The 23,516-nt window shown below is 40.6% G+C and overlaps 2 protein-coding genes across 4 annotated transcripts; one reads left to right on the top strand and one right to left on the bottom strand.

Annotated features, from left to right (window-relative positions):
* The first annotated feature begins 549 nt into the window (after positions 1–549).
* On the top strand, positions 550–6,593 carry sftpba (surfactant protein Ba). 3 transcript variants are annotated; one of them, XM_080046385.1, is made up of 11 exons: positions 550–600; positions 1,909–2,004; positions 2,116–2,171; positions 3,086–3,160; positions 4,837–4,959; positions 5,070–5,162; positions 5,250–5,357; positions 5,535–5,718; positions 5,949–6,007; positions 6,086–6,151; positions 6,231–6,593. In XM_080046385.1, the coding sequence occupies exons 2-10, from the start codon at positions 1,953–1,955 to the stop codon at positions 6,140–6,142; spliced, it is 807 nt and encodes a 268-aa protein (XP_079902511.1). In that variant the 5' UTR covers positions 550–600; positions 1,909–1,952; the 3' UTR covers positions 6,143–6,151; positions 6,231–6,593. The 3 variants fall into 3 exon arrangements, with proteins under 3 accessions (XP_079902511.1, XP_079902512.1, XP_079902513.1); XM_080046386.1 differs by lacking the exon at positions 550–600 and having other exon boundaries at positions 1,852–2,004; positions 6,086–6,145; XM_080046387.1 differs by lacking the exon at positions 550–600 and having other exon boundaries at positions 1,852–2,004; positions 5,070–5,183; positions 5,280–5,357.
* Positions 6,594–6,850: 257 nt separating this feature from the next.
* mat2aa (methionine adenosyltransferase 2Aa) lies at positions 6,851–20,366 on the bottom strand. The gene is made up of 9 exons (XM_080046184.1): positions 20,076–20,366; positions 14,989–15,066; positions 14,221–14,343; positions 10,835–10,947; positions 10,556–10,699; positions 10,056–10,274; positions 9,762–9,944; positions 9,148–9,281; positions 6,851–9,043 (listed from the first exon to the last, which is right to left on the bottom strand). Exons 1-9 carry the CDS (start codon positions 20,167–20,169, stop codon positions 8,941–8,943), a joined length of 1,191 nt encoding a protein of 396 aa, XP_079902310.1. The 5' UTR covers positions 20,170–20,366; the 3' UTR covers positions 6,851–8,940.
* Between the last annotated feature and the right edge of the window lie 3,150 nt (positions 20,367–23,516).

Genomic DNA, 23,516 nt, shown 5'->3' with positions numbered 1-23,516 from the left:
GATGATTTTTAACGCTGTATCCTTGTGCCTGGCATTATGGGAAATATTGTATTGCTCATGGCATGCATCTCCCATTACTTTCAGTGACAGAGCAGGTACTCCAGTAAAGCATGTCCACATGTCTTACAACTACATGTTTTGTAATGGTTACCTTTTCACCGCCACCCCTTTCATCACCGGACGTCTGTTTCCACCTATTCAAACATCACAGACACAGAGACTCTCAGTCAAATTTCAGAAATACATGTTGACTATGTGGCTTAAGATGAGAGAGACACATTAATTTCTTGCAGCTCTACATTTTTAATGTTTGGTTAATATTGGGTGTTGATTGTTGGCCTCTGCTCAGTCTAAAGCAGCACCACCGAAACATTTTCGGCATTTCCTTGTTGCAGGTGCTTTGCATTTGGCAAAGAAAATCCTACTTGAACATGCTGATTCTGTCACATGTTCTGTCAGGAGCCAGGACGAAGCAGCGAGCTGCCAAAGAGGTTTCACAAGCTAGGCTTATACAAAGACAGGAGGAATTTATAAAGTGAGAAGGAAATAACTACGAGTGGAATCCCGCCGACTACTTGCCAAGACAACTAGTGACGCCAGGTACCTGGATACCCCTTAAAAGCACGTAGACAAATTGCAAAGCCTTTTCTGTTATTGTCTTTCAGGACCTCATGAGTCTGTATTTACTTCCCTGTACGCGGTTAGCTTCCCTTACTATATGTGCTAGACAGGAAGTACAGCTCTATGTCAAAAAAGTCCTTGTACAACCAACATCAAAGTGGCAATAAAAGTTAAATCTTTTTAATTTCACTGCAAGCTACTTCATGTTAGAGTTTAAAAACACCAGACACTGATCAGTCACTTGCTGCCGACTTACTTTTGTTTAGGTACATCAATGCTGTTCATCACCAGTTATTCTTTATTACAAACATTGAAAGCCCTCAAACTATTTTCTGAAACATTTTCTCACCATAAATAAAAAACAGAAACAAGTTCTGAGGGAATTGCATTGAAAGAAAAAGGGTTGAAATCCTCAAACAAAAATTAACTAAAAGCACACACATTATCAAAGCATAAAAATCTAATTTAAGATGACAGGTATGGGGCGCCCTTAGCTCAGTTGGTAGGGCGTCCCCCCCATGGGCCTCGGCCAGCAGCGGACCCGGGTTCGATTCCAACCCGCGGTCGTTCTCTGCATGTCACTCCCCTCTCTGTCCCATTTCAACTCTGTCTCTACACTATCAGTAAAGCATAAAAATGCCAAAAAATATCTAAAAAAAAAAAAGAAAAAAAAAAAAAAAAAAGATGACAGGTATGTTCAAAAGAAGTCCGACGAGGAGATTTAAGGTGGTACTGATTGCACTGTTTGTTATTATAATTTGTATTATTATTATTTGCTGATAGAATCTGGTCAATTGAGAGGAACATTTCAAAGCAGGGCGATCATAAAGTATGTGTGTTGTGTTGTATTTTGTGTTGTGATACAACTATTTTGAGGACACAGGGTATTGTTCATTTATGTGTTGTACTAGAAAGGATGATGTGTAGCAGTGCTGCTGTTTTTTTATTAACGAGGGCAAAGGCAACATTAACTCCAACAGACAAAATTGCTAAATATGTCAGCATTCACAGCTTGTTGACAAAACTATAATATAACACATTTGGAAACTCCTCTGAGTTTCTAAAATGAACTATGAAAAGTGTTTGCACCTCAGTGTGAGGATGTGAAACTATTACTATGATTGGCTTATTGAAATCGAGGGGAAAAAATGGTTCTGCTATGTTGAGAAGAACAAATCTCAAGACACTAGCATAAGGTTTTTTTTCCTGTCAAAATGTGTTTGGTGGGGGCTGTAGGTGGCAGGTGGACCCAGTCAATATAAGCGGCACTCACATTTCCCTGTACAGTCCTCAGGAGGTAAGACGTTCAACTAAAAGCCTGCAGATAGAGGATGGCCTCGCTCAAGACTGCTTTGCTTCTCTTGGTTTGTCTCCAGGGCTTTGGTGAGACTAATATGAATTGCATTGAGATGATAAATGACGACGTGAATAGTGGAAAAAAGTGATGAAATGTTTTACAATGAGATTATTAATTATGTATATTTCCACCTGCAGGTCTGACTTCTGCTTTTAATATCGATGGCTTGCAAAATCCAGATGCCCTGAAAGCAGTAAGTGCATATTTTGTGATTTCTAGTAACAAAATTATATTTTGCCTATAGAAACATAAATAATATAACAGAACACACGTTTTGAATATCATGTGCAATTTCAAAATAAGAGATGTGTGTCATCCTACTGTACTTACTGAAACATGACTTAACCAATGTTAAACATAATTTCAAAATACATGTTATTATAAAGAAGTTTGGATCCCTAGATATGGTTTATAGAATAATTGTATAAATTGTGTTTGTGAGCTAAAATAATTGAACACCCTATTTTTCCTTCTTCAGTATTTTCAGCAAAATGAACATATAAGTACATGTTTTGTCATTGTTATATAGGACAAAAATAAATGTAGGACCTCAAATAAATCCAGGAAACAAACAGATACAAACAATCAATCAAACCATGTTCACCATTTGAGTCATTTGCTATCAAAAAGTTGCAGCATATCAATATTAAAAGGAAAATATTTTAAAAGAGGAACAGACAACTAAATTATACGCCTTGAGTCTTGAATCATCAAAAACAATTTTACCTCTGTCATATACTTTTTTTAAGTAATTTAAGAGAAACCCCAATTTTTTTTAAACTGCACAAAAGCACATTAAAAGCAACGTGACATACAGTATATAAAGAGAACTGAAATTTGCTAATCTTCAAAATCAGGAAGTAACCCCCGCTCCAAGAAGATTTCACGTACAAAACTGTCACCTTTTTTTTTCTAAGTTTTGGATCTCGTATACCTGACCTGACGCAGCCACAAATCAGTTTGTTCCTCATGAAATACTTTTTAGAGGAACATTTAAACCACATGCACACAACTTCAATGCGAATGATGCACCTGGTATGTGTGAGAGATACGTAAATAAGGCTATCATTTATTTTTCATTGTGTGACTTTAACTTTTTTTACTCAGACTGGCGACGTCTGCCAGGACTGCACCCAAATATTCCAACTGCTTGTCGACCTGTTTTCCAATGCAGACCTCCAGGTGAGTTCAACAGTCGACCAAGCAGCGCACACATTCCAGGGGATCAATATTTGTTCACTGATATTATTATTGATACTGTAAATGTTCATATTCATACGTCAAGGTTACATACACACCAGGGGCCTGCTACAGTAGGATCTGTGGTTTAATAGTTTACATTATAATATAAATAAAAATCAATACATTTCAGGAAGTGTTTCACACCTGTTCATCTTTATCAGTTCCGTTGAAGCACATTTTACACATTCAGTCAAGCATGAAAAGTGAATGTCACAGACACACACATTTTTAATTTTTTTATATGCTTCACTGGGGTATTTCAGTAAACTTGAATTTATTTCCTTGCGACTTAATTAACCCAAACTTTAACCACTGACTCAAAACATCTGTGTGTGTCCCTGACAGCAACTTAAAGTGAGACACACAAAAAGGAAATGTACTCTTTTAGTTTTGGTACCAAGTTCCTTCCCGTTTTCTACATCTAAGGCCTAACTAAAGTTGAATTTAAATGTCACAGACCATTTTCGTTCCTCACCTGTCCATAAAGATCTTCTTTCCTCTGAGACAAGTGTGGTCTGTGGTGGTGGGGGAGCTTCATCTAAGTCCAAACAGAGAGAAAAAACAATATCTTCAATTGTCATCGCATTTAACTGAAATTATAAAAATGTATAGGCTACTAAATTATGAAATACTGTATTTAGACATTTACAAAGGAACCAATACATAGCTTCATGAGCAGTACAGTTATGATGAGGTTATTATTTTCCTAGAAGCAGGTTAAGAGTGCATTTTTTTTTAAATCAAAACTCCTTTAACCTTTCAACAGTTGAGCTCCTCAGCTATAATAGACTATGCTCAACAATTGCTGCAAAATTTAGCCAGTTTAGCTCCTGTTAGCTAGACACCTAAAAATGCCATTGTTAAAACAAAAAAACAATGCAAATGCTTTAATAAAAACAGTCCACATACACAAAACCTAATCTAGTTTTCAAAGTCCACAGATGCTACCTAGATGTCTTGTCTTACTTGCTTTTTTAAACGTCTAACTTGGTTTTTATTTTGTCCCTAAAGGGAAAATGTGTTAGCGAGTGGCTTACCTTGAGAGCTTTTCTTCTTTTTTTTTGTTAGCTTCTACCTAGCTATTGATGAGGCTCATAGGGAGCCTGTGATTGGTGGGAAAGTGATGGGGTGACAGTAGCTTCTCCATCATGAAAAGTAGCATTAAATTAAATTAAATTAAATTAAATTAAATTAAATTAAATTAAATTAAATTAAATTAAATTAAATTAAATTAAATTAAATTAAATTAAATTAAATTAAATTAAAAATTAAAACATTATTAGAATTGTTACATTAATTATTGTAACATTTGCTATAAACATTGAAACTCAAAATGTGTTTTTTAAATTTACTGTGTTTTTTAAATTAAGTTTTTCTATTAAAAGTAATAACTTTTGAGCGGCAATCATTCGATTGAGTTATAGCATTGCACCTGTTGCTCAAAGATTATATGCAATTGACATAGTTTGCACATCATATTTAATGTTATTTTGTTACATGCATGTCCCATAGCTAAAGACTTTTAAAACACTGCCATAATTCAATTGCTCTTGGAAGGGAATAATGTCTTGGGTGCCCTGAATTCAACATTTGCTAAACAATGTTTTATATTTCAGAAAAAGATCATGAGTGGCATTGAGGATTTGTGCAACCACCTGCCTGAGCCAGCGAGTAAACTCTGCAAAGAGGAAGTGGACAAGATGCTCCCAGTGGCCATCACCTTCATTACCGGTGTAGTGGTATGTTGCCTGCTGGATTCATTCCTCTGGGTTAAGTTTATCGAAAAAGAATCAGGGTTAAATAATTCTGGTGTGTTCATTGCACTGAGGTCTATTTTCATTCTCTGTAGAAACCAGCAGAGGTCTGTAAAATCCTTGGGCTTTGTGTCACCTCTGACAAGCAGGAGAGGATGCTAAGTTATCTCATCAAGGAGGCTCTCGAGGTTGCTGTGACGGGTGAAAATGTCAGTAAAGTACAACTTGGATTCAGACATTTGAAAACAATAATGTAATACTGTATACGTGTAAAGGTCATCACGCTGTCTGTGTCTGGCAATCAGGAGCAGCCACAACAATGCTCCCTCTGCATTCTCATTTTCAAGACTTTGGAGGAAATGCTACCTAAAGAAAGGACCGAGGTGAGTCACACACATGCACTGAAGAAACACACAAACAATCAGTCTCTTTGTGCCTCGCACACACACAGATATGTCTGTGTGTGTGCGAGGCACAAAGAGAATAGATACCCAGGTGCGTAGAGACTTTGTGGTAAACACGATGCACGCTCACCATCTCTCCCTCCACTTCCTCTTCAGGATGCTGTGATCAAGCTGCTGGAGGAGATCTGTCACATTTTGCCGTCCTCCTATCGGGATCAGTGCAAGGACGTCATTGACAAGTACAGCAAGACAGTGCTGGACGCCATCCTGACCTACGCCAGCCCCAAGGCCATCTGCGCTCTCATCCACCAGTGCAAAGGGCAGGAGGCTCAACTTGTGGGTTAGTGCAGCTCTCACCTTCAAACTACTTAATGTTTTTTTTTGTGGCCCATCATTATTGTTATTAGTTACACGTGTTTGTCTTTTCAAATTACAGAGAACACATTTGGTCATATGATTTTAGAAGCTAGGATTCAATCAAGTGTAATACATTAATATTTGAATTAATACATTTTATTTTTCATTTGTTTATCAATACTCATTCAAATGTCACAATTGTTTCTTTTTCAGATCCATGTACTTTACCAACGTACAGGTGCAAAGACATCAAGACTGCCCTCAAATGTGGGGTAAGTAAGCGACTAAGACATTGACTTGTTGAGTGTGTGGTTGTTCAGAAAGTGATCTCATCTGTCTTCTCTATGCAGACTGTGTTTTACTGTCAGAAGTTTTCCTGGAAGCCTCTCTACTCCAACATGCTTTAAATGGTTAAGGTAGGTGGTATGAGAATTTTAATCAGTGTTATTGAAAATACAACAAACATATTAAATATCTCAAAATGTTTCCTCTCAGGGTGGGGCTAAATACATGAGTCAACCCAGTGACCCCAGTGGATGACCCGGATCATTCAACGTCAAGCTGCAAAATATATAACCATTTTCTACATCTGTAGCGTTCTGACTGAAAGGCTTTCTTTCAGATACTGTTTTGATACGTTGTCTGCAATGAATGAAGAAAACCATGAGCTTGCTAATGGACACAAGGATTATTGTATTTGAACTTCAGGAGTAAAAGGAATGATGAAAAGATATGAAAGATTATCTACAAAATCATCAAAATGAATGATCTGCATAAAGGATGTTGCTATATCTGTGTACACAAGTTATTTCTATAATTTTGCTGAAGCTTTTTGCACTAATAAACTAAATTCTTTTTATAAAGTTTAATAGATTTAATACCTTATGTGTATGAGGTCTCTTCTTATCTTTCACACACAGTCAGAATTGCTCAGGGGAATACCTTAATTTATAATAAACCAATATAAGGTGGGCTCACAAACATGAACTAGTGTACAAGATTTGTGGTAGACTGGCATCCGTACAAATTATCATTTTAACCATAACTTAAATTTGGATTGAAACTACACAGTATGACCTCAAAACGGAATCATAAATAATAACCAAAGACACAGCTCAAGGAAGAGTGCAGTTTATTTGAAGGGTTTTAAGATGGAGCTCAACAACAAATCAGACTCTTCAGTAAGAAGTATTGGAGAGGGAAATGATTATTCCTCAGGGTAGAAATGGGTAAGTGGGTAAATAACAAGATATTTGAGTGTGGAGGCATTGCAGAAAATGAGCAAAGGCACTTTTACACGTTCAGCAACCACACCCACAGATTCAATCAATTAAAAAATATTTCAATAGAAAATAAGTAATGCTCCTCAAACCCACCCTCATAGGAGACCATGTAAACAGGCTGGTTTCTCTGTACAACACCAACCAATAATTGGTCTCGCCTGTGGGGGAGCTTAAGGATACAAGCAAATTGTATTAAAAAAAAGAAAGAAAAAAATTGTCTTTGGGAGGTTAAGTCATTTCACCTTAGGATCTTTCGCTCTGTGGCTCATATTAGAGGTTTCTCTGCAGTATGCTAAAGGAACCCCAGGGTGACGCCAGAGGGACCAAACTAAAGGCAAGGCATTACTGTCAGCAAAGTAAAAGTAATTTTAACATCATATGAGGAAACAGTGCCACCTAGGTACATGATACCTTAACAGTTAACACCATCATACAAACATTGAAAGGCATAAACTGCATCACTAAATTCAAATCTGGCCAGACATCTTTCCTCAACTTATCTAAATGACCTGCAAGTCAAAAGAAAGGAAAAGGGCAACCTTGGCATTAGTAAATCGGTAGAAATCAGACCTGTGCCATTTATTCTGATGGGTATAGTGAAAAGAATGTGTTGCGTAAATATAAATAGCTTCAGCTGCAAGCTAAACATTCATTTGGGAACTACTGTAAACGTAACATTGAAAACAAAAGTAATTTCCGTTTTTGGTAACTTTGAGAACTTATGTGCTTTGCAATTCCTGTAAAAGATTCAAAATCCACAATAATTAAATAACATATCTGATCCCAAGTCTCATTTGTACAAAAGTAACTGTGCTGACAAGATGAAAGCAGTAGAACCATGCCTTACATTCACTACGCTGCGGCCTCTTATCTCTTTGTCACGCACTTTTCTTTACTGTCCAAAGACAAAAAGGTCTGGACCCAAAATTTGTGCAACTGAATGGTTTAAAGAAACAAAGACTTGGCGCACACATTCCTCGCTAGTCAAACAGTTCAGTTACACAACAGATAAATGCCATTCTATAAATTATTATTCAAGTACAGTGTTACTGGGATAAAGGCAACCCCTGCCCAGAGGTGACTGAGCCTGGGTTTCTCTGTAGCTACACCCAGAGTCAGACTCAGGAAGGGAGGGCACTGTTCCTTGTGCCTTCATCTTGGTCAGTAGAACAATGCCATATAAATATTTGGAAACATTCGCATGACATATAAACTAACATAATAAATTACAAAAATGGAGTGATGTCTTGGTGCAGCCCAAAATAACCACAAGGTCATTAGCAGCTTCTGACTTCTCTGTAAAACGTCAGAAAAAAATGGCCTGATGGGGCAACACGCAGAAGAAAAACTAGTTGATTTCATATCACTTGTGACCCTATTTGTGCCATCAAAATCTCAAAAACAGAGAAAAACTGCAAATAATCCAACAAAGTTACCTAAACTGGGAAATGACATGTTGCTTTTAAAGATAATGCAGCAGACAATGCCAACCACTGAACAAACTGCAGTGTGATTGATTCTGAATTTAAAAGCTGCGGAATACAAGATATTTATTACATAACAGTAACACTAACATTGGTAAATACCTATATGTTACTTTTGGAAATAAATCTACTATGAATATGGTTTAATGACATACTCCCATTTTTTTTTTTTGACTCTTAGCTAGTAAAGAAACTAGATGAATAAAAGGTGGCAGCACTGCTCAGATCCACAGGCAAAATTTCTCCAAGATGTCTCAAGATGTTCAATTTAATATCTTGGAGTGAGACACAAATAGTTGGGGGAAAAGAGCATCCGGTCGTGTAGTAGAGACTGTAGTGATGTGGCTGTGTTTGAGGAGGAAGGGGAGAAGGATTTAGACAAACACAACGGTTCATCTTTAGTAAACCTGAGGCGTCTGGGAGATTAGACCATGAGAATCAGTATTTCAGCTTTTTGGGCATCTCCCATGTAAAGACATCACGGCCAAAGTGACCGTAAGCTGCAGTGCTCTGGTAGATGGGCTTCTTCAGGTCAAGATCCCTAGGACAGAAATAGGATGATTAGAAACAAGCATGTGTAAAAAGTGTGTCATGGAGATCTTTACTGCATGTTCGTTAGCTGAAATTCAAACAACCGCAGGATACCTCACGATAACTCCCGGACGGAGGTCAAAGTTCTTATTCACAATGTCTAGCAGCTCCTTCTCGCTCCTCGGGGATGACCCATAGTGGAAGATGGAGACAGAGAGTGGATGTGCAACTCCAATAGCATAGGATACCTAAAAGAGTTTACATTTTTTTTAACACACATTAAGAAGAACTTTACATTTAAAAGTTAAAAAGCACACTGCCTATACTGTGCACGATTTTGAAAATATTGAAATTGTTTAGAATTTCAGGTTTTTAATTTGCAACTGGATTTCTGGATTTTTTGAAAAATTGTTTGGAAAAGACAGAAGCATTTTTTTCCCTCAATTAGCAATATCCACTTTAACAAATCTACTATAGGCCAAGCTCTAGTGACTTTTTTTTTTCAGAGCAGAAAAAAAATCTATTAAAATGTCCACATAATCCTCTCTCACAGAAAACAGGATGGTGCGCCTTACTCAAGTTGACCACAGTCGCTGCTTTGTGTAAGCTGAAAAATAACCAACCTATTAATCAGCCTTAAAGCCTGCAGGTGGTCAAGCTGTTGGTATCAACATATAGATTTTGTCTAAGAATCCTGTTTAAATATTAAATATATTTTGCATTCTCACCTGGACCAACACTCGCCTGCAGAGCCCAGCTTTCACCAGAGATTTGGCCACCCAGCGCGCAGCATAGGCAGCAGAGCGGTCTACCTTTGTGTAGTCCTTCCCAGAGAAAGCTCCGCCACCATGGGCACCCCAACCCCCGTAAGTATCGACAATGATCTTACGACCAGTCAGGCCAGCATCACCCTGTGGAAACAAACACAGGACTATGAGGTTTATGTACATTTTAGACAAATGCCTTCTGCTTCGTTTTGTTGTTTGAACTAAAGTGATTATATAAGGACATCCTTGTCGCACCTGGGGTCCTCCAATGACAAAGCGGCCACTGGGCTGCAGGTGGTAAACAGTTTCATCATCCAGGTACCCACTGGGAATCACCGCTTTCACCACCAGCTCCTTCAGACAATGGCGCATGTCGTCCAATCTCACATCTTCATCGTGCTGCACGGACACCACAACCGTGTGGACACGCAGCGGCACCATGGCGCCTCGATCCTGCCTGTACTGAACAGTCACCTTGTGCAGGACAAACAAACAACGAATTGTTAATGTTTACTAAGTAAGCAGGATGAAGAATTTCTTAGTCGCACAAAAACACATGCAGAACAGGTATAGAAACAAACACTTGCCTTAAGTATTCTGAATATTTCATTATAAATTATGTAGTTATTACATTTCCCTACGCCTTAGAGCTCTGTCATAGTTGATGTGAAGATGTCCGTAATGATAATATGCTGAAATACAAAAATAACTACTAATAGGTATTGCTCCTAAAACGCACTATTTCCTTGTCTAACCTGAGTTTTGGAGTCGGGTCGGAGCCACGGAAGCGTCCCATTTCGGCGCAATTCTGCCATCTTGGCATTGAGCTTATGAGCCAGGACAATAGTGAGGGGCATACACTCATCTGTCTCATCAGTAGCATATCCGAACATTAGACCCTGTTAGGAGGTTCCAATACAGACAAACAGCATGAATAGACGTCAAAATAACATCACAATGTTTGTTACCAGATTTTTGGTTCCTGTTACGCAGCCATGGATCAAACACAAAGATAAATTCATAAACCCTCCGACCTGATCACCGGCTCCCACGTCCTCCTCTTTGCGATCAAGGTGAACGCCCTGAGCGATGTCGGGGGACTGCTGCTCCAAGGCCACGAGCACATTGCAGGTCTTATAGTCAAAGCCTATTGAACAAGAGGACTGGGACTGGGTAAAAGGTAACATGTCACAAAACTATATGGAACAGGGGCCTATTTCAGGTAGCTGGTTTTACATACTCTGAGTTTAATCCTGCGCTCTGAGTTGGTCAACTCAGAGCGCAGGGTTGATGAGTAACTCTGGGTTTTTGGTTACAGAACAGTGGATCAGCGTTTGGTCAATCAACTCTGAGCGTGTTCACTCTGGGTGGAGCGTGCATAAAAGCCATCGTCAATGGATCGCTGATAACATGATTCACCATGGAAACAGAAGAAACAAATGCGTGATCCTCCCACTTCTCCACTTCTAAAAAAAAACAAAAAAAAACTTCTCCGCTACTCCCACTGGAGTTAGAAATATTAACGAATGAGTTTATGGTAGCCCATGGAGAAGAATTAACGGGGATATTGTCACATAACTCTGATCTAATCTCCTCGGCAATTCAGAAAAAACAGAGCAATCATTTTGCTTCCGTATGAGAAGCCATAGTCTATTTTAAAAAGTTAGGCATATCAGCAGTAAAGTAATAAAGCTGGCGCGGCACAGCATTTCTGACAGTGTTTTATATTCACTGTATAATATGTTGGGAAGCTATAGCCTAATAGCCCACTGTGCAGTAAACAGACTGTCGCTTCTTTTAAATGGGGAGTGAAAGACATTAACGTCTGACACATAAGGTGACAGTTTCCATTGAAGAGCCTGATTGATTTATTACCAGATCCATTTTCCTCAAGTGATCACAGTTTAAATTATTATATAATTTTTATATTCATATTAGGCTATTTAACGAGGCTCGTCTGTGACTTTAGGATCGCACAAGTGAACAGTACCAATCGCGTGCAGCCGCAGCGTTACATGAATCCACCTGACATAAATCTGTTCAGTGGCACAGACGTTAAAAAGCATACAATACAAATAGGTTTATTAATCTGAATGTAGAGCATGTCACGATGTGTAAGGTGGCCGCCTATATGAATGGACCGAGGGCTGAGAACAAGGCTACTGATCAGATAAATGATCGGTCAAACGTAAAATCATCAGGAAATGATAAAAACATCCCGATGGAGATTTCTATGGCGTGATTTTGCTTCAAACTGTACAGGGACGCGTGTGACAGTGACACTCTTTCTTCAGTCGGAGCTGCAGCGTAAAGTGAAAACAAACTCAGGGTAGGTCTAACCACCTATCCAGCAGGTTAGACCCACGGCGTATGTTGCCGCAGTAACTGACTCTCGGTTGCGCTGAACCTGCTACCTGAAACGGAAAACCCAGAGTTTCCACTAACTCAGAGCGAACAAACTCTGGGTTGCCTCAAAACCAGCTACCTGAAATAGGCCCCAGGTCTGTGTAGATTTGCCTCGTTCTAACAGTAGTAAAATCTCAGGCAGTGAAGTGAAACTATCCACTTGATTTAGTTTGAGAACCTGTATCCCTGAGGCTTCCTACAAAAATGCTGAAATGTAGTATAGCCAACAATAGATACAAATACTCCTTCGTCCCTTCATCCATCCGTGCAATCAATTCGGCCAGCAGCAGGTGATTGATGATGATGTTGACTTGATTTTTATTTTGTTGCAGATGTCTTTGTTTTTATTTGTTTTTAATTTTATTTTTATTTTATTCTGTTTTTATATCCAAGCACTTTATTTTTATGCACTTTCTTGTCCTCCTCAGGCTTGTGTACATATTATTGTGCACATAATGGTGTTGTGTGCCCATTGATGTCATTGTCGTGTGTTTGATATCCTGTTGTAAACAATTTGCCCTTTTGGGACATTTAATAAAAGCCTTGAACCTTGAACCTTGAACCTTACCTGTCAGCTTGTTATATGACGGCTATAATGAAGCTGCCCTGGCAGGCAAGTCGGCTTCATATGTAACAAGCCGACAGGTAAAACACACTGCATATTTGTAGGAGGCCTGGGGGGGACAGGTACATATCTTTTGGCGACTCCTGTACACAGGCCTGCCTTTACCTGCCACTAGGCCCTGGGGCTGAGAGGTTTCGTAGGCCCCTCCCCCCGGGCGGCGGTCTTACAATACAGATGCGTTAAAGCCATGTTTGTCTATACCACAATATCTCTATTGATGAAATACAAAATCACTAAAGGTAACATGTACTTAAACCCCTTCATGGTCTAATGACTTTTAATAACCAAACACACATGGTTGGTTACAGTGTTTTTCCAAGTTATTGAGGAGGTGGGTCCCAGGACCTTCTAGGGGGGTCTGGGGGCATGCTCCAGCGGAAGAAAAATGTTAACATTTTAAAGTAAAATGCATCAATCTGGTGCACTTTGAGAAGAAAACTAAGGCTAAATCAACTGTGTCCTATGTGAGCTATTTTCTGGAATCATTTGGAGACACAGAAATACCAAAAAGCAGAAACAAAAATATACAGGTTTAAAAAATCCAGTCAGTCAGCATTCCAATTTTTTTTTTTTATTCCCTTATCCCAAAGCTACTTCTCTCTTTGAATTATTTGTTTTGTTTTTAATGGCTCAACTCAATATAGGCCCTTGATCTGTGTTGCCCCGAACAATGTTATTTAAACAAAAATAACAAAAATGTACTGGTGAATGATAGGCCCCTTGATCTTCATAGGCCAAAAATAATTAGATTTTTTTTCCTTTTTCTTTACTGGTTCATGATGGGCCCCTGATCTCCGTACGCTATCGGATACTTGGGCGCACTCCCACTAGTCAAAGTTGCCCCACACCGTGCAAAAGCACATTTGCCATTGTTCCCCGCGACCTAATATGTCCATGCGCACGGACCTTTAAAACAGTGTTACTGAAGGGTTTTCTTGTGTGGTCTGATGTGGAGGTGAAATGTTTGCTGCAAAATTGGTCGGTTAAAAATAATAAAAAACAAACGGATACAAATACACTCCAAATCCCAAATCCTCACGCATATATAGATGTGGTGACGTACTGCAAGAAGCAATCGTGCCTAGTTCTGGAGCTTTTGGAGCAGTGTGAGTACAGGCTAGCGGGGGAGTGGGGAGGGGGGTCAATGTTGCTCAGGCACAGTACAGGGCAACTTGGCCCAGTGTGAGCACGCCCTTAGACTCACTGTGCGGATAAATCTTCAGTCACTGCTTACTATAAGGGTTATCAAATACAATTAGACACTACTCAGCTCGGTAATCGCACACCTTGAAGACTTTTACATTTGCATTGGCAATTGCATTGGCAAGACGGAGCTTTTAACTGCTCAAATCTCAAACTAAACCACAGCTACCAACTTTTTCACCATACCTTTAGAGGAGTCGTCATAGCCGATGTGTTTGACAGCTTCTCTGACAATCTTCTGGTAGTCGACATTAGCCCTAGAGGTGATCTCCCCTGCAAGCAGGATCATCCCCGTCTTAGCAACAGTCTCTGAGGACACAAAGACATGCAGTGTGAGGGATGACAGGAAGACTAAAAAGATCATCATGAACAAGTATGAAAGGGAATTGTGTACATGTGCTCTCATATTGCAGCAGGTTTCAGTAACTTGCTGACAACCCTCACATTTCTGTTTTAAATGATTTCACTTCTAAATTTGAAGATATGTTGAGAATGCAATGCATTATGGTGAACTTCTTGATAATTTCCACCATTTACTAATCTGACAAGTATCTTATCAATTAATCATACAGCAAATGATTGACCTCTGATACGTATTGTGGATTTCGAACCATCACTGGTTGCATGATGTCCAACACAGCATAAATCAACTAACCTGCAGTGGTTGTAATAAAGGCTCTGAGCTCTCCACATTATACCAGTTTAAATTGCAGTATTTATTTATCACTAGTTAAACGTGTTGTCATAGCCAAAAGGATCACCATGGTAAATAGCCAGAGGTTGAGTTACAGACCATAAACAAACAGAAAATGCAGCTAATTTGCGATTTAATCCATTGAGTGGTACTATTTACACTAAAAGCTACATAAGAAAATGTTTTATCAAGAGAGGAACCAATAGTTTCAATAAGTTACATGAGTGTAATTGGTCTGGTTTGCTGACTTAAAGACTTACCACATGCTACTTTGGCATTAGGGTCTTGTCTGAGGTGTGCATCCAACACGGCATCACTGATTTGGTCACAAATCTTATCTGTGGAGGAAAACATGGGTATATTGTCAACAATCATAAAAACACTTCAGTTTTGCTGATTAATAAATCTGCACACATTGTAGAAGATCTACTAGGTGTCACTACATTAACAATTCAATTTGGCAAATTATTTACCAAGTTTTTTTTTATCATAATTAAAGGTTCAGTAAGCGGAATGGTCAGTTTAGCTAACTTCCTGTCAGTTCCAGAAGGACCACCTGTTTTGTTGAATCTGAGAACAGAACTAGGTCTGGTCTCAGGGTGGTCTCCACAATGTGCTATGGGAATCTGAGCTGCTTTCCCAGGTCGGCCTTCATCTGCCAGTCCGGTGTGGTTCCAAGGAGTCCCGCTGCCCCCCTTGGCTGGGTCTTAGGCTTCTCCCCTGCACGAATGAAAGCAATCGCCTGCCTTGCTGGTCGGAGAGGCTTGTTCTGAGTGATGCTGGTGAAGATGGTCTCTGCTATCGCCTTCAGCACCTGGTCATGGCGCCATGTGTAGCGTCCTTCTCCCAGGGCTTTTGGGCAACAGCTGAGGATATGCTCTAGGGTTCCTCTCCTGAGGCACAAAGGACATGATGGTGCGTCAACCTTGCCCCAGCAGAAGAGGTTGGATGGGCTGGGTAAGACGTCATAGACGGACGCAATCAGGAACTTGATCCGGTAAGGCTCAGCTTGCCAAAGCTCAGGCCAGGAGATCTTGCGGTCCACTGCCTGTTCCCATCTTGTCCATGCGCCTTGCTGTTTCATCCCCACCATCTGGCTAGCACGCAGTTCCTCCACGCCAGCTCTCACTTCCTCTTGGACCAATCGGCGTCTGTCTTTGCCGTAGCACGTGGTTGCAACGCTGCCAAGCCCTGCTCGTCCAGATGCCACTGGGCCGACCAGCACGCTGTGACGCAAGCGTGACTCCGCCTGCTCGACTGCTTTATGCGCCCTCCACTTCCTCCCAGTCCTTACCACGATGCCAGCCTTGGAGACCTTCGGATCACTGGATTCCCTGTACTGCAGCACCTCTCTTGCACGGGTAACCATAAACTCCTCATTCAGGCTGCTAATGGGGAGCTTCAGTTTGTTGTTGTGCCCATACAGAGCGATGCTACTCAGGCTTCGTGGCAGGCCCAGCCATCTACGGAGATAACAGCTGATCCTCCTCTCGAAGCCCTGTACCGTTGTTATAGGGAACTCGTACACCAGCAGGGGCCACAGAATCCTGGGGAGAACACCGTGCTGGTAAATCCAGGCCTTGAATTTACCATGCAGACCCAACTTGTCCACTGCTGTCAGCCATGCCTCCAGCTCCCGATTTGTGGCCTTGATAGATGCAGCGTCTTTCAGGGTGCAATCAAAGGTCTTTCCGAGGCTCTTGATGGGTTTCTCAGTCACCAATGGAATCTGGGTGCCGTCCAGAGAGAAGCGGAACTTGTCAGTCACTTTCCCTCTCTTCAGCACCAGGGACCTAGATTTTGCAGGCTTGAAACACATCCGAGCCCAGGTGATGATCTTCTCCAAGCCCTGAAGGATCCATCGGCACCCCGGCACTGACGTTGTTGTTACTGTCAGGTCGTCCATAAAGGCTCTGATGGGGGGCTGGCGGACTCCAGACTTGGTGAGCGGACCTCTGCACTCGACTTCGGCTGACTTGACCAGCATGTTTATGGCCAAGGCGAAGAGGATCACTAAAATGGTGTATCCAGTGATGATCGCTTTCTTCAGCCGATGCCACTCAGATGTAACTGTCCCAGAGGTGACTCTCAGCTTGAAACTCTAATAGTCCAAGATAAGGTCCCTGATTTTACCTGGGACATGGTGCCGGTCCAGTGCTGTTTGCACCAGCTTATGAGGAATGGATCCATAAGCATTGGTGAGATTGAGCCACAGCACTGCTAGGTCTCCTTTCCCTTCTCTTGCCTCTCTGATCAACTGCGTGACCACACCTGTATGTTCGAGGCATCCTGGCACCTTTGGGATTCCACCCTTCTGCACAGAGGTGTCGATGTATTCGTTCTTCAGGAGGAACTCCGTCAACCGACGGGATAGGATGGTGAAGAATATCTTCCCCTCAACGCTGAGCAGCGAGATGGTTCGGAACTGCTCGATGTTCTTAGCATTCTCCTCCTTGGGAATCCAGACACCTTCTTCAAATCTCCATTGTTGGGCTACCTTTCCCCTCCTCCAGATAACCCTCAGGATCTTCCACAGCCGGTGAAGGAGTCTGGGACACCTCTTATAGCTTGTATGGCACTCCACTTGGTCCAGGGGCTGAGCTGGCTCTGGCTGCCTTGACAACCTCCTGAACCTCCTTCCAACTGGGCTCCTTGCTGTTGAAGTCTGTGGTGGGTCCTGGGGGGGTCTATCAAAGATCTGTAGGGACCTAGGTCTTCCTCCCAAGCAGCATCACTGTATGTGTTGCAGAGATGGTTGTCGATCTCCTCTTTGGGACAAACGAGGTTGCTGCTTCGTTTTTGCCCAAGTAACTGCTTGGTGACTCCAAAGGGGTTTTCAATGAAGGCAGACCGCCTCTTGGCCCTCTCTTTCCCCCACCGTCTGTGCCATTCTGCCCTTCGAAGAGTGGTGAGCTTCTTCCTGAGGATGCCGCGAAGTTCTGATAAGGCATCCCTTTCCTCTTCTCGCGCTACCCTGTACTGCCGCTTCAGGACCCGCAGCTCCTGCCTTAACTGGCTGATCTTCTCTGCCCTACGGTTGTTCATGTAGGGGGTCTTGGTACCCAACTTCTCCAATGTGCCAAACCTCTCGACAGCAAGGCTGATGATGATGGTTACCATGGTTTTGAGCTTCCCGTCTGCGTCGCCCTTGGCTGCTGATTCTAGGATCGTATGCACATCATCATCGAACTGGAGCCACTGTTTCTCCTTACTGGCCAGAGGCCACTTGACCCGACGATGTTCGGTTACTCTGCCTGGGTCTGGGGCTACTGGTACGTGGAGGCTCCGAGCACTGTGGGGTGACTCCGGGCTTGGCTCCTCCTGCGTCTCACCAGGGGTTATCCCTGTGTGCTGTATCAGTTGCTCCTTCAACAAGCATTTCATCTTGGTCTGGTGGATCTTCAGGCCAAGCGGGTTTTTGCATACATAAGTGATCACTGTATGAATAAAGAGTGATTTAACACTTATATTAACATAAATAAATCGCTTACTTCACCTTTAATATTTTATTTTTTTCAATATTTTTATTAGCTTAAAGTAGTCATGAATCACATTACCACTATTTCTGCTGTAACACTGAATATTACCTTACTTATTTTTCTCTGTTATTTCAACAGCTCATAGTGGAATAGTTTTTACATTCCTCACCCTTTTAACGTCCTGGAGGCTCTCCCTCCCTGCAATGTAAATATTCCCCCCCCCCCCCCACCCACAATTCAGGCTGAACATGTTGAGGTCACTTCCAAATATTTAGTGTTCTCGAAAACTAAAGAGCATCATTAGTAAAGCTCTCTGTAGGAGCAAGTATAAAACCTGTAGATATGACTATGCTGCACCCACAGTTTAGCAGCAGCCCCTGCAGTACCTATATTTAGGACTAGTGGTAAGCCTATTATCCGTTGCAGTGGAGTTGCTCCCACTGCCCCCAATGTAAAATGGCCGCATTTTGTACGGCAAGCTGCTTAAAAGTTCTGCAATTTCAATGTTGAAGGTTACAAATGTGACATACGCTCAGTGGCAGCTTATTAGGTACACCTATATAAAACTAAAACAGCATAAGGTTACACTGTCCAGTTGTTATTGAAGCTCGTGGAAAGTCTGTCCTCACAACAGCATTGCAAACTACTGCCTCCAAACATTGTAACCTTTATGAAAGTAGGATGAATTGCATTGGTAATTCTATCATTCTCAGCATTAGTTTTTACAGCATGGCGTAACAAACTCAACAATTGTAAAACTATAACTCTGGACTCTAGGAATGAAGAAACTTTGACCTTTTTAAAAGAAAAATAGGTTTATTACTTGCTTATGAGCAGACATCAACACAGTATCCTCTGTCTAAAGCTTAATACAGAAATTATTAAAGCAGTCTCATACGTTTGTATGCACTATGGAGCCAATGGGTGTGTCCGAGTAACGTGGTGATTTTACTCACGGACTAGACAATTACAAAGTTGTTGTTCCTGCCGAGAATGACTACACTTGACTTGTCAAATCTGGACTAGAAGAGACTCTTGATAGCACAGTTTCAGATTTGTGAAACCTAAATGCATAAAAGGGAGATTTCACTTATTTATTTATTTTTACGGCTGGTTTGACCCCTTTGGACCTAAATCCTGGTCAAGACCATGGACCTATTATAAATAATAATGGTCAAGACCCACTATACCTAGACTGGCCAAACCTGGATAATATTATCACAGACAGGCTTAACATTCTTTAAAACAAATTTTTTGAATTTGTAAAACATTTATAGGCTACTATTTGTGAGAATGCAAAAAGGGGAGATTTACCTACTGCTTTCACCCATACATCTTAGCCTTGCATGCTAAGTTTCCATTAACTTTCACTTTAACTGTCGAATCAGAAGCTAACTTCAGCCTCGTCACACTACTTACTTGATGTTAGCTTCAACAGCTAATGATATGTTGTTAGCATTCAGCTTAACTCCAATAACAGTGTTACAGTAGCCTAAACATCCACTCACCGGGCTCGATAGACCAGGGGATGTATTCACAAAGCTGCTAAGAATAAGAGCATTGATCTAAGATTATGGTTCAAGTCCCACGGTCACATGTACATTTGTCAGACTGACGGAGGTGGTGACATGCTCCATATCCCCAGAGTATGTTTTTCCCTCCATGATATGAAGCAAGGCCACACTTTGTTGACAGAGGTCCAAAGAGGATGAACCGGGTAGGCTACTTAGGAGTCCGTGGACCAGCTGACAGCTGAACGCCACATGACCTTGTTTGAAAGGCTAGCAGGGTGCTAACATGCTAATTTTTATTGTTAAAGGGGGGAAACTATACCACACTTTAGAAGGCACTTCTAAATGTTAACTTACCAGGGTGTCCCTCTCCGACTGATTCGGATGTGAAGAGGAAGCAGTCTTCGTCAAGGTGCAGGTTGTTATGGAAACCGTTGAGATGGCCGTTCATCTTCCCGGTGAACGCGCGTCGTGCTAACTTGCTATCCGTTTTGCAAACCGAGAGCGGCTTATGAACTAGTTCAGACGACGCACAGGTTGTCAGGTTTTTACTGTACACTCGTCTGTCTTCGGCTCACCGGGTGAAGTGCACAGCAGGTCTGACAGCTGTGTTTATATGGCTGAACAACTTCTCCAGTGCCTTCAGGTCATTTCTCTGCAGCCAATGTTGTTGTTGAGCATAGACCACGTGGTGCAAGCGGGCGTGCCCTAATTAAGCCAAACCGTGCAACATGACCCTTGGGCAGTAATGATATTAAAACAATTAGATGTGAAATAGAATCATCTGTTACATGTATTATTTACCTTGAGTGTGGTTATCAACCTTAGTTTGGATTGTGACACCTAGATTAGAATGACGCAATGTGCCTGTTTGATTAATCATTAAGGATACCAGTCCCCCAACATCCTTATTTTGTCGCCTATTATTTACAAAGTCTGTATGACATTTTAGTTGCCTATCAAGTAGGCTACTTCCTTTATCAGAGGATTATTTAGGGACAGTAAAGACAAAGCAAGGCCGGTTTAGACTATAGCACACTGCAAACACAGGCAATTCCAAATGTTTTCCATAGCGCAAGCAAAGAAAAGCATTTAATAAAGAGCAAATCAGAAAATTAGATCATTACAATTTGTTTAACTATAGGCCGAGGTCAAATTAAATACAATGCAAGAAGAATTGAGCGGAAATTCAGCAAAAAAGCAGTAATCTGCAATTTGCCCTATAGGCCACATGTAGGCATGAAGCATGAAGAGGAGAAAGTATCCAGTATTCTAATTTTACTTTGCAGTGGTTGCAGACATCACATAGCTTATTCCATGTAAATGCTTTGAAATCTTCCTGATATACTCATGTGGTTGAGTTAAAGACCACAGACCAACAGCAAATGCAACTAGTTTGCAAATTAGTCCATTGAAGAATTTCATTTTGAGCTATCTGAAACTTGATTTTATAGCTTTCATTACCTGGTTCTCTGGTTTAACCAGCAGTAATTTAGATTTCTTTATTTAGAAGGGACAGCCCACATTGATAAACATGAGCAACAAAGTTCAACATGTAAATGTGCCAGATTTAGCCATGCAGGCTAATTTTCACCTGTAGTCCCTGAAATTTCAAATTGTCTCTCCACCATGAAGCCAGACACTATTGGTTTATGATTTAGGAACCTTCATGGGGTTCTTTTCCTGGTACTACATATTTTAAACCAATTATTGTATTGATTACATTTTATGTGGTTTGGCCTTGTACTCATATTCACCATTTATTGTGTGCTCTTATATATTGGGTAACAGGAGATTGTTGTAGGCTGTAAGAGGTGAAGGTATATGACGGACTTTTAGAGTCCTAAAGAGTTAAAAGTGTAAAGTATTTGAATAATTATAAGGATTTTAGGCACTTTTGCAGGCACTAACAGCAGAAAGTGTTATTTAACTTATTTTAAATTTAAATTGTATCCAGTATTTTAGCGATTTATAGAGGCCTTAAGTGCAGAATGTACAGTATCTAGTATTTAACTTATAAGGGATTTCTAGAATCCTGAAGAGCAGGATGTATCCAGTATTGGAAGGATTTTAAAAGGCAAGAAAAGGTCAAAGGAACAAGTATTTAGCTTAGGGGTTTAAAAAAAAACGGCTGTTGTGAGTGTTTGTACGTATACGTTGTACAGAAAAATGTGAAAACTGTGTGCTACTGTCCCTGTGACAGGTATGTTTGGATATGTGCCTCTGGTGCTGTCCTTTTAACCATGTGGGTGTTATCGTTTGCAAGAAGATGGGTGTTGAAAAAGTTTTTTTCTGCTGTCTTTTATACTGTGCCTCTTTTGTGTGCCTCTGTTGTCTTTCATTGTGTTCAAAGTGTTTGTGTGAGCTGGGTTTGTGCCGTTTGCCCTTGTAACATTTAACATTTAATTTGAACTTCTTTTCAACCCCCCTCCTCACAAGGCTTTTGTCGGGCCATCTTTATAAATAAGAATGTGTTTTTTTAATGACCTGCCTGGTTAAATAAAGGTAACATTAAAATACACAAATAAAGTACAACAAAAGAGAAGCTCAACACTTTCCTGTAAAAAAGCTTTTTTCTTTATCCCCATAAGCATCTGGTGACATCTCAGATTCACCTCTGGTCTGTACTGGATGGGAGCCACTGACTTTAAATCACCTTGTCCTAATTTTAGTTTTCTGCTTTTTGATGTTTTCTTGTTGTTGATAGTTATGCTAGGATCTGTAATGTCATTTGACTTAAATTTCTGCATCCAAGTACACGTGAACTGGTTGGGATCAGATGCCTTATCTTGTGACCGCCTGTCAGATAAAACATACTGTATTATCCCTCTCTGCTTCTTCTTCCTGGCCGTTGGTTGTAGACCCACTTTGCTGATCCAAAGAGTAATAACTTTGATTACAAACATCAGGGCAAACCATAAACTGTGTACACTTATTCACGCTTCATCTTCTTTGTCTAAACTACTTGCATGGATGTTCCTGTGACCATTTGAAAATTATGAGATTCTTTCATGTCATTTCCCTATGTGAAGCATCTTCACATTCTCCGTCCACTGCTCCTCTGCTCCAAAGTCATACATTATGGACACCTTACATCCCTTGTCCGTTGGATGCAGTGTTTGTCTAAGTAACAGTATTATTTACATTTGTTCTTGTTTTATTAGCACGCTCACACAGTTACACAACGTTTTTCTTTTCCTTGAAGCGCAAATAACCACATTAGCCTAAACATCCACTCACCGGGCTCGATAGACCAGGGGATGTATTCACAAAGCTGCTAAGAATAAGAGCATTGATCTAAGATTATGGTTCAAGTCCCACGGTCACATGTACATTTGTCAGACTGACGGAGGTGGTGACATGCTCCATATCCCTTCTCGGATACATTCTATTACTTTTATTACTAATTAGGGTTGCAAAGGGGTGGAAAGTTTCCGGTAAATTACCGGAAAGTTTCCAGAAACTTTCCACGGGAACTTTCGCTCGGGAATTTTGGGAATATTCAAAATTGGATATTATAGGAATTAACAAAATGGCGGTAATTTAAATGATTTTTTTTTCATAACCAACCATAAATCTAAACTTTTTAACACTATGTTTGGTCATAGGCAGACATCTATGCAAAATAATACAATCAAAAAACATTACATTTGAACAGATTTATTTGTAAGAAGAACTTTATCAAGTTTTGATTATTTTATGAACAATGAATAATTTCACTGAACAACAAAAAGATGAATGTTGAGTAAATTATTACTCATATGTCTGACCCCATTCAATAAATAAAGTCAAATGCCC

Source organism: Ammodytes marinus (genome assembly GCF_949987685.1).
Source record: "Ammodytes marinus genome assembly, chromosome: 18".
NCBI classification, from domain to species: Eukaryota; Metazoa; Chordata; class Actinopteri; order Uranoscopiformes; family Ammodytidae; genus Ammodytes; species Ammodytes marinus.
The sequence above is the reverse complement of the archived record's forward strand: the minus strand, read 5'-3'. Positions and strand labels throughout refer to the sequence as shown.

Bases quoted from the DNA above. Each gene is read 5' to 3' on its own strand.
- sftpba (XM_080046385.1), top strand. From the start codon at position 1,953: ATGGCCTCGCTCAAGACTGCTTTGCTTCTCTTGGTTTGTCTCCAGGGC. The intron at 2,005-2,115 runs GTGAGACTAATA...TTCCACCTGCAG, and splicing joins GGTTTGTCTCCAGGGCTTTG to GTCTGACTTCTGCTTTTAAT. The intron at 6,008-6,085 runs GTAAGTAAGCGA...TTCTCTATGCAG, and splicing joins AGACTGCCCTCAAATGTGGG to ACTGTGTTTTACTGTCAGAA.
- mat2aa (XM_080046184.1), bottom strand. From the start codon at position 20,169: ATGAACGGCCATCTCAACGGTTTCCATAACAACCTGCACCTTGACGAA. The intron at 14,344-14,988 runs GTAAGTCTTTAA...TTGTGTCCTCAG, and splicing joins TAATGCCAAAGTAGCATGTG to AGACTGTTGCTAAGACGGGG. The intron at 10,700-10,834 runs GTCGGAGGGTTT...ACCTCCTAACAG, and splicing joins ACGTGGGAGCCGGTGATCAG to GGTCTAATGTTCGGATATGC.